At 40.5% G+C, this 12,410-nt stretch overlaps 1 protein-coding gene across 12 annotated transcripts in view; it reads left to right on the forward strand.

Moving 5' to 3' along the window:
* The window catches only part of ZNF106 (zinc finger protein 106), a 55,387-nt gene that overhangs the window by 22,889 nt on the left and 20,088 nt on the right, over positions 1-12,410 (forward strand). For 9 of the 12 annotated variants that reach the window (XM_036444908.2, XM_036444919.2, XM_045583533.1 and 6 more), the window contains 6 exons: positions 116-316; positions 2,933-5,071; positions 6,801-7,431; positions 9,073-9,142; positions 10,724-10,878; positions 10,963-11,023. In XM_036444908.2, coding sequence (XP_036300801.1) covers positions 116-316; positions 2,933-5,071; positions 6,801-7,431; positions 9,073-9,142; positions 10,724-10,878; positions 10,963-11,023 — 3,257 coding nt within the window. The remainder of the gene's footprint in view (positions 1-115; positions 317-2,932; positions 5,072-6,800; positions 7,432-9,072; positions 9,143-10,723; positions 10,879-10,962; positions 11,024-12,410) is intronic. The other 3 variants (XM_036445005.2, XM_045583535.1, XM_045583542.1) reach the window with 1 other exon arrangement.

Genomic DNA, 12,410 nt, shown 5'->3' on the forward strand with positions numbered 1-12,410 from the left:
AATTTTCCACTGTGCCAACCTGTGCAGTGTCTTTCAGAGGAAACTATAGCAGATCTGGTGAGTGTGCCATGCCAGTGGGGAGAATTGAATGCCCCTCATCTCCCTCTTTCCCTAGGGACAGCAGTCATGAGTGCCGGGTGTGCGGGGTCACAGAAGTGGGTCTTTCCGCATATGCAAAGCATATTTCTGGCCAGTTGCACAAAGATAACATTGATGCCCAGGAAAGAAAAGATGATGGAAAGGGAGAAGAAGAAGAAGAAGATTACTTTGACAAGGAACTCGTTCAGTTAATAAAGCAAAGAAGAGAACAAAGTCGGTGAGTAATGATTTTGATTTTTTTTTTTTTAAAAGCCTATCTGAAATAGGATAGAGAATACGTTTTCCATTTCCATATTTGTCAGTCTATAGCATTCCATCTTATCTTAGTTGTAAAGTTTAGCTCAAAGTTGCTGTTTTATACATAAAAGGACAGTGGAATGCTTTCTTGAACTCCTGTACTCTTTGGTTAAAAAAACACACCTCAGTGTTATTCCTACATAAAGCTACATAAATTTTTACCATGTTGAGAATTCTGTTTAGGACTATTTTTATTAGTTCCAAAGTTTTTGGTTATTAAAAAATTCTTTTTATTTGATATCCAAATTTTATTGTAGAAAAAGCATTAGTATACAAGCTTCATGTGACTATTTTATGTAATATTCTTATTGCATCCCTTAGGAAAAACTGTTTTTGCTTAATTGAATTAACATGGTGCTTCTACCATATTTGATTTATGGTTTCATGTTTAAGTGCTTTAGTAAATATTTATTGAATAAATTTATCATTTAAATTTGACAAGATCATTTCAGCAGTATAAGTTTTCCTGCTTGTACTACTTAATTTCATGCCTACATCTATATTAATGTATTAGGATGGTTTTTATATTTTAACTTTGCTGATTTGTGGTCTCAATACTTTAATTATTGAAGCAGAAATTTTCACATATGAGTAAAAGAGAGAGCCAGTTATGAGATGGGGTAATTTTGCAATTCCTAGGACATGATGAGAAACATTTCAATTTCTAAAAAAAAATTTTAGGGATTCTTCTTGAGTAATAGTTATATCTGGTCTACCTTTCATTTTTAGTTAGAGGTTTGAATATAAAAAGAAAATAATTTTTACTTTATATGTTAAATGCTTTTTTAACAGGTCCTTGAAGGAGACTTTCTTAGTTTTAAAATGTCATTGGCAACTTGGTTCTTTAATTGTTCAGTCCTTCAAATGACATTCTCACTACTTTCAGTGTAGCTGTACTTCACTCTTGTTTTAAGATGTTAGTAGTGCCTCTAGGAGACTAACTTCTATTTTGGTTATTACACTCTTGTGCCATTGTTAGCTTATCTGTGTGAAGATTAAACATTAAGTTAAAGGATAAAAGAGCTTCTCAATAAATTCATGTTATAGGTAATTTCTAATTATTATAGTTAACTTCCAATCTCAAAGACATTAGAAGCTTTTAGAGCCAATTAAGTCAGTACTGAGCCTGGCCTACATGGCTCAGTGGTTGTGTGTTGACCTGTGAACCAAGTGGTCACAGTTGGATCCCAGCACATTTCCCGGGTTGTGGACTCGATCCCCACTTGGGGATGTGCAGGAGGCAGCTGATCAATGACTTTCTCTCATCATTGATGTTTCTGTCTCTCTCTCCACCTCCCTTCCTCTCTGAAATCAATAAAATATATATTAAAAAAAAATAAAGTCAGTTCTGAGTTTAAGATTCATGTCAAGTTCAGAACAGGGAACCCAACTATAGAAACTTTATTTTGGGATGTTCATTCTGTCAAGGCCTAGTGGCTGAGAGTGGAGAGACTGACTGCCAAGGTCCAAATCTCTGTTATACCACTTACTATTCTGGACAAGTTACTACTCTAATCCTCGGTATCCTCAGCTAAAAAGTAGGAATAATAAAAATATTTGTTTCAGAGTTGCAAAATTAATTTATATAAAATGCTAAGCATTAAATGCCTGATAATTAGTAGGTACTCAATAAATTTTACCTAGTATTACTCAATTTTTTGAGCACCTTCCATATGCTAAGCACTATGCTAGACATACCATAAGAAGTTTGTAGAGGATATAATTTTACACACATTCCTGTGATGTTTACTTAAGTTTAATCACATTTCTGTGGGCTCCCTGTCTAACATGAATAATTCATACAGCCGTTACTTCTTTATAAAAACCTTAAGCACATGGAACGCCTTATAGCACTTATTGTGGGTGCTGCTTATTTGTTTTGTGCTATTTTACTCTGTGACTATATTTTATCAACTAGGTTGTAAGCCCTTCAGGTATAGGAACCGTGCATACTGTGTTTCCCCGAAAATAAGACATCCTCCGAAAATAAGACCTAGCGCATGGAAAGATAAGACATCCCCTGAAAATAAGACCTAGCTCATCTTCGGGAGAAACAATTATAATAATATAAGACAGTGTCTTATTTTCGGGGAAACAGGGTAGAAGTTTTCATTCTCCTCTAACAGTCATTGAAAGTGTTTATTAATGAACATGATTATGCATAGTTAAATCTTTTTTTTTTTAATTTGTCCCCACTGACAGTAAAACCTTACCATTTAAAATAGTTTAAGAAATTGTTTTTTTGTTTTGTTTTTTTCCAGAAAGAACCAATAACTGGAGAAATCATAATATTAAAACCAGCTGAACTTAAATTGTATTAATTATGATAACTAATCATAGCATCAAAATATAATTGGTTTTATTTTTAAAATGCTGGCCCTGCCCAGCAACTACTATTAAAAATAAAAATGGACTCTATATTACAAAATAGTCTAAGTAACAGGGGAGGGAGGTCGAGGGGAAGTGTGGTGGGTTATGCCTTTTAAGGAAGTAAAAGAATTCCTTTAAATCGATAATGAAAATCTTTTTCTTTCAGACAAGATGAACCTTCCAGTGGCAGCCAAGAAATAAAGTCTGAAGATAGGCAGCTCCAGCGGAGAAGAGAAGACAGAATTCCTTACCAAGACAGAGAAAGCTACAGCCAGCCAGCATGGCACCATCGGGGACCTCCTCAGCGGGATTGGAAGTGGGAGAAAGATGGCTTTAATAATTCTAGGAAGAACAGCTTTGCACATTCTTTGCGGAATGGTGCTGGACCAAGAGGGTGGCATAAGGGTGTTGCAGGAGGTCCCTCAACTTGGTTTCATAACCATAGTAATTCTGGAGGTGGTTGGCATTCAAATAATGGAACGGTAGATTGGAATCACAATGGTACAGGAAGGAATTCCGGCTGGCATTCTGAAGGAACAGGTGGCTTTTCCAGTTGGCATGTGAACAGCAGTAACGGAAACTGGAAATCCAATGTACGCAGTTCAAATAGTTGGAATTACAGTAGCCCTGGAGACAAATTTCAACCAGGCAGAAACAGAAATTCTAACTGTCAAATGGAAGACATGGCTAAGCCATGGAACAAGAAATCCAAGTCAAACAAATACAATCAAGAGAGATATAAATGGCAGCGGCAAGAAAATGACAAAGTAAGTACAGTTGCCACATACAGAGGTCCTTCTGAAGGATATACAAGTGATAAATTTTCTTCACAAAGCTTATTTGACTTTAATTTTGAGCAGCCAGAAAGCCAAACCTCTAAACAGACAGAGACCATAGCTTCCAAAATCGGTGGGAAGAACAGCAGTGTCGCGAGGGAAAAGCAGCGTCGCTGGACCCCTTACCCGTCCCAGAAGGCTCTGGATTTACAATCGGCAATGAAGGACATTACTGGGAACAAGTCAGAAATGATAGATAAGCCTTTCTTTGATTTCACCTTAATCCAAGGAACACAAGCGACCCAAATTGATGAGTCAAATAATTCCCCAACATTGAAGACACAAAAGGAAACACATACTGGATCTCTTAATCACAAAGCCACTTCTGACTGCATTATAGAAAATCCTGAGCAAGCGTATAACTTAAATAAGATGCCATCATTAAAATCCCCACTTCTTCCAATTCCAGTCACTAAATCAGTCCCTCTAAAGCAAGATTCACAGAATCCCTCAAAAAACACCAAAGCGAATTATTTTTTCCCCGGAAAACATTCAAATTCCTTAAACAAACACAAGGGGGAAGACAATCATGGCTCTTCTTACAGGTCCAAATTGCAAAGTTCATGTCCTCGTGTTTTAAAAGGGAATAAAAACAGATTTGGCACTCAGAGGGAATCTGATGAAAATTTAAGTAATACTCTACAAAAAGCCAAAGAGGTGCTACAGTTTCCTGGGTCATTGCAAGATCCCCTTCCTGGCACTTCTAAAAGGACCAGGAACTATGAGAAAGCAAGTAGGAATGTAGAAGAGTCCGAAAAAGGATCTTTGAAGATTGAGTTTCAAGTACACTCGTTAGAAGATGAGAGTGATGGAGAAATATCTGAGGTGGAAAAGCATGGAACACAAAATGGAACCCTGGATTCTGCAACGACAGAAGTCTTATCCTGCAGCACTCAAAATGCTGATGAGAAGGAGGGAGAGCGCCAAAACCTGAAAACACCTGGAAAACTGTCCACGTCCCCATGCGAGTCAGTAGTTCACCAGAAGGAATCTGAGTTACAAATGACATCTGTAGCCAGTCCACACTCTCGTTTACTACTAGACTTAAAAGCCTCTCTAGAAGGTGGACAGGTTGATGAGTCTGTTAAATCTCATGTATCTTATGAGACGGAGGGCTTTGAAAGTACTAGCTTGGATGCAGAGCTCCAAAAGAGCGATATAACTCAGTCCTCAGGCCTTCTCCTGCCCGAACTAAGTAAGCTGGGCTTTCCTGCATCCCTCCAAAGAGATCTCACCCGGCACATTAGTTTGAAGAGCAAGCCTGGAGCGCACCTTCCTGAGCCAAACCTCAACAGTGCTCGCCGCATTCGCAATATCAGCGGCCATCGGAAGAGTGACACAGAGAAGGAGTCTGGGCTCAAGCCGACCCTGCGGCAGATCCTCAATGCATCTCGGAGAAATGTCAACTGGGAGCAGGTCATTCATCAAGTAACCAAGAAAAAGCAAGAGCTGGGCAAAGGCTTACCCAGGTATGTGTTGCTTTTCAGTATCCGTTTCTCCTCAAGTTTACCCTTTGACCCTGGTCAGGAGAAGAATTCTTGTTACCTTTAATTAAATGTTTGCAAAAAATACGTGTGCCCTGGCCTGGTAGCTCAGTTGGTTAGAGCGTCGTTCTGATACACCACAGTTGTAGGTTCAATCTCTGGTCAGGGCACATACAAGAATCAACCAATGAATGCATAAATAAGTGGAACAACAAATCCATGTTTCCCTCCCTCCTTCCCTCCTTCCCTCCTTCCCTTCTTTTCTCAAATTAATTTTTTAAAATGTGTTGTGAATGTTGTATTTAACTGTCAGAGTGACTGCTACTCTATAACAAATGGAATAAAATGTTTCCTAGCAGGAAATTTAGGTTAAAAAGAAGCTCAATTCTGAGAAATGAACTGGGGACATAGTTAAAAATAAATAAATCAGAAATCCTGCACTTTGGTTTTAGGGGCCAGAAAGTAACAGCATTAAAAAGTATATAAATCTGATTCTTATCTGTAGATCTTCATTGAGTATAACAATTTTCATTCTCTTTTACCTAGAATCTTTACCCTTTCGTATTTACTCTGGGCATTATACATGTTATCACAAAGTATTTTTTCTTAAGTACTTAGGTAATAATTTGGCTAATCATCTGCTGTTGAGGTATGAAATTTTCTGAATGATAAAGTAGCATTCAACAAATTTGCTACTTGAACATCATCCTGCTGATTAGTTACATTTCTTTCCTTATTGAAATAATGTATTTATTGTACCCCCTTTCCCTTTCCCATAACTTGTGAGTATTGAGATTACAAATACAGGCAGTCCTTGGGTTACGTCGGACTCACGTACGTTGTTTTGTGGTGGTTATGGCGCCATCGCCCATTTATTTATAATTAAAAAAAAAGTTCTGTCATTTTGGCATATGTGCTTTATGTTTTCTATCATTTATTTACCACAAGCAAAGGTCAGGAATTGTTATCTTTCTTTTAAATGTTTTTTACTGTTTCACTTCATTACTGCTGTGTATGTGCTCCGTGTGAGTGACATGGGTGCTTATGTAGATGAGTTCCAACTTACGTCGAAAATCGCGTTACGTAGCCCTGTAGGAACGGATCTCCGACGTAACCCGAAGGCCTGCTGTAGAAAGCTCTGCCCCCGCCCACGTGGCTCCGCTGTGTGAGCGTCATCCTGTGCACAGTTCAAGTCCGGGCACATACCCAGTCGGGTGTGTACAGGAGGCAATTGATTGATATTTCTCACGTCAGTGTTTCTCTCCTTCCTCCTTCTCTCTAAAACATCAGTAAGACATATTCAACAACAACAAAAATATAAAGTTCGTAGTATAATGTCTGACATTTGTGAATGCTTACTAGACGTTTCTGTTTGTTTTGGTTTGTTTGTTATTAAAATTATGTGCTGTTGGTTTCAAGCTCCATGTTAAATAAAAACCTCAATTTTTACTTTCTCATATTCTCATCGCTGTATACTAATCTCTAATTTAGTAACAATCACTAATTTAGACTTCCGTCTGTGTCTTGCTTTACAATACCTACAATACAAAACTCACACTGGTTATTTACATAAAGCTCTCAGACTGAGGTCCTCGCAGGCCGAGCCACCTTATTTATGTTTGTCATTTCAGGGCACAGCAGAGGCTGGAACACAGGGTGGTGCTGCCTTCTCTCAGCCATGTTGGATTTATGATTTTTTTCTTCCTTCCTTAAGGTTTGGCATAGAAATGGTGCCTCTGGTTCAGAATGAACAAGAGGTCTTGGATTTGGATGAGGAACCTGACCTGTCCACTCTAGAAGGATTCCAGTGGGAAGATGTGTCCATTTCTTCGTCTCCTGGATTGGCAAGGAAGCGAAGCCTTTCGGAGAGCAGTGTGATCATGGACAGGGCGCCTGTGTATGGCTTCTTCACTGAGGAGGGTGCGGGCAAAGAAAATGAGCCCCAGCGGATTTTTTCACCTACTAACTCACTGAGGGCTGCTCAGAGTCAGAAGTCAACCGTGGGCCTTAAGCAAGAGGTGACTCCTCTGGCTGCCTCGCTAAGAACAGGGGAAAGGGCGGAAAATGTTGCTCCTCGAAGGCGGCACAGCGCACAGTTACCCTCTGACTGTGCAAAGTCTTTGATGCATTTGACAAAAGACCTGACCAGCCAGGCGAGTTCTGGACCACCTTCAGAGAATCCGAGCGCCAAGGAGAGTAACGGGGAAGGAAACTCTTTGTCATCGTATGCATCCTCAGCTCTTGCAGGCTCCAGTTTGGCAGATGCAGGCACAGATAGTAGCTGTACCTCTGGTGCTGAACAAAATGACGGTCAGAACGTTAGAAAGAAACGAAGAGCCACTGGAGTGAGTATGATTCCTTGTGTCTTTTGTAGAACATTTTATGTGGTGACTTGGATGTTGTAAGGAAGATTTAACGGTTTAATTTTCCTTGGGTGTCTTGGGTGGCATAGAAGACTTGTGAGGTTCTTACTCTTTCAGATTATTCTCCTGGTTTCTTTCACTGAGTAATTCTACTAAGTTCGTTGTAACTGAATACAATTGTACAGTACTAGGAAAATATGAAGTCATCTCTAAAATTAGTCATCAAGCCAATCATTTTTATATCACATGACAAGGAGTAGGCCACATCTTCAGCTGTAACTTTATCTGTTTCCATGATGAGTTCTGTACGGCTGCTGAAGAAAGGCATTCTAGTCTTGCCTTCAGAGGGCATGCAGGCTTGTTGGATCTAGCAGTTTTAGGCTTAACACCAAGTCTTAATACTACTGGAGTGCACCTATATAAGCATAGTCTTAGAAGTATTTGTAATCTCCGTTACTCTATCTTTCGTACTTCAGTTAGCCAGGATGGCCTTTCAGAATTCGTTCCTTCACTGACACCACTTCTGTTCTGGCATCTCTGTTGCTAATATTGCTTAACTCTTTCAGAAACCTTTTCTGAAAAGGAAGAATTGTGATGGTAATACAATCTGGAATCTAGCAGTGTGAAAAAATGGGTATTTAATATTGAGGCAACTCTATATAATAAAAGTCGAATATACTAAGTGTCTGGTCGTCTGGTCAGCCGTCCAACCAATCAAAAGTGTAATATTCTAATGATATGCTAAGGCTGTTCAACTGCTCACTATGATGTGCACTGACCACTGGGGCAGACAGTTGACTGGTCAACCAATCACTATGATGTGTACTGACCACCAGGGGGCAGATGTTCCGACCGGTAGGTTAGCTTGCTGCTGGAGTCTGGCCTGAGTGAGATGAGCTGGACATACCCTGGAGACCTCCTGTATCCCCCTGGCCCCAATCATGTAGGGGTGGGGTCCCTCGGCCTGTGCCCTCTCGAAATCCAGGACCCCTCGGGGATGTTGGAGAGCCGGTTTTGGCTCGATCCCGCAGGCCAGGATGAGGGACCCCACTGGTGCACGAATTTGTGCACCGGGCCTCTAGTATAATATAACAGAGCGAATAAGGGTTTGGGCTGTAGGCTTGGATTCAAATTCCAGCTCTGCCCCCCTTTGAGCTAGATACTGTAGTTATGTGAGAGATTGTTCTACGATTGCCAATATTTTAGGGCTTGTTCAATAGACTCTTTAGCTTTTCATTGTAAATATTTTATTGCTGAAATTTAAAGTAGAAACTGTGCCACTCTGAAATCAGATATATGTATCACTGGTTTTGTCCATACTTCCAGGTCTTGCTTTACCAAAGTATGAAATACTTTGCCTCTGCCCTAGGGGGTTTAATACCTCTAAAATGCTAAAAAGGTACTTGACCTTAGATTTTAAAAAAAAACCATGTGTATATATTTATTCAGCTAATATTTTAGTTCATATCATGTACAGGAGACTTCTGTTACTATCCTGTTGGTGATGATAAAAATAATAAAAGAATATTGTATGACTATCTCAGAACTAATTCTCTCCCCCCCCCCCCCCCAGATAATGGCCATTATATATTTAATATTATTCAATTTTCTGTATTTCCTCAGGATGGATCTTCTCCTGAACTCCCAAGTCTTGAGAGAAAAAATAAAAGAAGGAAAATTAAAGGAAAGAAAGGTATAGTGCAGAATATTATGGCAGAAGGAAATTGTTCTTTTAGCAATTCAGCCTTTTTACAACTTTACATAGTATATTTTGTGGTTTTCAAACACTAATTGCCCATTTATTATTATTATTTTTTACACTTTTGTTGTCTTGCTTAGTGCATGGAAAAGTTTGATTTTCTACTATATACATAACATACAGTTGCATCTGTAGGAGAAATGTATGATGCTACATACACCTGTAAGCTAAAGTTAATATATATTTTGGGCAAATTGAGTTCAATATAAAAACAGAAAGTCTCATTGGGCCTTTTCAATGGTATAAAGAGGAATAGGCCTTCAGTAAATTTTTGTCCATTTTGGTCATTTATTCATTTCTTTTAGTCTCCATTTTTTATGAATCTTTGTTGCTTTTCTCATGTGAAATGAGAAGTTTTTAAGATGGCTCACTGACTGATACGCTTCTTCAGTGCTTGCTTTGCACTGGCCCTAACCCTGATCCAGTATGAGAACTAGTGCGGGAAGTGACTGAAAGAGCCTTGGGGGAGTGGAAGTGATGTGTAAGGTAGGAACCGAGGATGACCCCAGTTTCTAGCTGGGGCACCTGTGTGGATGATGACAGCTAGAAAACTCCATGCGGAGCAGGTTGAGAATAGAGGAAGATGATGAGTTCCCTTTTGGATCCCTTGAGTTAAAGGACCGGCTGGTGTAGCTCAGTGTTTGAGTGTCAACTCATGACCCAGGAGATCGCAGTTTGATTCCCAGTCAGCACCTGTCCAGGTTGCCGGCTTGATTCCCAGTAGGGGGTGTGCAGGCAGCCAGTTTGTCATAATTGATGTTTCTATCTCTCCCTTTCCTTTCCTTTCTCTGAAATAAATAAAAACATTTTATTTATTTATTTACTTTTAAAAAGGACCTTAGAGACACCTAGGTAGAAATACCAAGTTGGTAGTTAGATATGTGAGTCTGGTGTCTAGGAAAGAGGTCCTGGCATATTGAATGGGGAAAAGACAAACAGAGATGACAAATACATATAATAGAACATTTTATTTAAAGTAACAAAAAAGTTTGATTTTCTACTATAGTAATGGAAAAGTTTGCTATAGCTCCTTCAGGCAGATTTCTCTAATAAACATAAATATGTTAATTAACCGACTAGAAAAATGTGGATTGGGAGGAGAGTGCAAGCAGAACAGATCTGGGGTCTAATCTAAGCAGAAGCCCTGGGTGAATGGTGTGGCAGATAAAGGAAGAGAGGGAAGTGCAAACTGCAGCAGTGGATTTGCTTGGGACAAAGATTTCCCTGGACGGGCAGTGGTGGAAAACGGTTATTAGGAAGATGGTACCACGTGGTGGTGCTCCTGAACCTTTGAGGCACCTTCATCTTACCAGTTCTCACTTTCGGTTTCCCGCTCTGACAGCAACTGGCTTGACTATATGATTTGTGAGATTCAGTGAGTCTCGTGTACTGTCGGGGAGAAATAAAGGCTTATTCTAGACACTGATGTAGTTCCGTGTTCTGAGGAGCTATATTATTGAATAAATACTAAAGAGGATCTCCAGTATTAAACAAGGCTACGGTTTCTTTTGGCAGAACGTTCTCAGGTCGACCAGCTGCTGAATATTTCTTTAAGGGAGGAAGAACTAAGCAAGTCATTGCAGTGCATGGATAACAACCTTCTGCAAGCCCGGACAGCACTTCAGACAGCTTATGTTGAAGTTCAGAGGCTTCTTATGCTCAAGCAGCAGGTAACAGCAGGTGGAACATTTAATGAAAATGGATAATCTCTCAAATTGGATTTGAAAATTCATAACAAAATACTTTGTTTTTAGATAACTATGGAGATGAGTGCACTGAGGACACATAGAATACAGATTCTACAGGGATTGCAAGGTATTTGGATTGGGCCTTCTGTAGCTTGTTATTTTTTTTTCTCTATAGAGGGGAATTGAAATAGTCATTAAAAAATCATATGATTTCTCTCATGTCTCTTTGGTTTCATTCTTCTATTGAAAGGTCTGTAAGACTGTACACCCATCCCAAAAATGCTTAGCAATGGAGACAGTATATTATAGTTCCAGTCCTACCCAAGGCCTTCATCCTGGAGACAGTATATTATAGAAGGAGCCTTGGCTCAGGAATCAAAACACCTGGATTCAAATCTTGTCTCTTCTATTAGTATCTATACTAGAGGCCCAGTGCATGAAATTTGTGCAGGGGTGGGGGGTGTCCTTCAGCCCGGCCTGCACACGCTCTAATCTGGGACTCCTTGAGGGATATCAGACTTTCCGTTTAGGCCCACCGGGATCGGGCCTAAACTGACACAGACATCCCTCTCACAATCCAGGACTGCTTGCTCCCAACTACTTGCCTACCTGCCTGTCTGATTGCCCCTCACCGCTTCTGCCTGCCAGCCTGATCACCCCTAACCACTCCTCTGCTAGCCTGATCGACGTCTGTTCCCCTGCCGGACCAATTGGTCCTAACTGCCCTCCCCTGCCAGCCTAGTCACTCCTAACTGCCCTCCCCTGCTGGCCCGGTCACCCCTAACTTCCTGCCCTTGCCAGCCTGGTCGCCCCTGACTGCCCTCCCCTGCCAGCCTAGTTGCCCCCAACTGCCCTCCCCTGTAGACCTGGTCACCCCTAAATGCCCTCCCCTGCAGGCCTGGTTCCCCCCAACTGCCCTCCCCTGCAGGCCTGGTCCCCCCCAACTGTCTTCCCCTGCAGGCCTGGTGACCCCTAATTGTCCTCCCCTGCAGGCCTGATCACCCACAACTGCCCTCCCCTGCTGGCCATCTTGTGGTAGCCATCTTGTGTCCACATGGGTGCGGCCATCTTGTGTGTTGGAGTGATGGTCAATTTGCATATTACCTCTTTATTAGAATGACCTTGGATAAGTCACTTAAAATCTGAAAAATTATTATTATTATTTTTTAAAATATATTTTATTGATTTTTTACAGAGAGGAAGGAGAGAGATAGAGAGCTAGAAATGTCGATGAGAGAGAAACATCGACCAGCTGCCTCTTGCACAGGGGATGTGCCCGCAACCAATGTACATGCCCTTGACCGGAATTGAACCTGGGACCTTTCAGTCCACAGACCGATGCTCTACTACTGAGCAAAACCGGTTTTGGCAAAATCTGAAAAATTATTAATGCCTATTCTGTCTATAGCCTTGGTTGTTTTGTAGATATGATAATCTATTTTGAAGAATTAGGAGAACCTTTAAATTCTTATATAATCTTTAAAAATACATGTTGGCTAAGAAACAAATGACTT

This window comes from Pipistrellus kuhlii, unplaced genomic scaffold (genome assembly GCF_014108245.1).
Source record: "Pipistrellus kuhlii isolate mPipKuh1 unplaced genomic scaffold, mPipKuh1.p scaffold_m20_p_1, whole genome shotgun sequence".
Lineage (NCBI taxonomy): Eukaryota > Metazoa > Chordata > Mammalia > Chiroptera > Vespertilionidae > Pipistrellus > Pipistrellus kuhlii.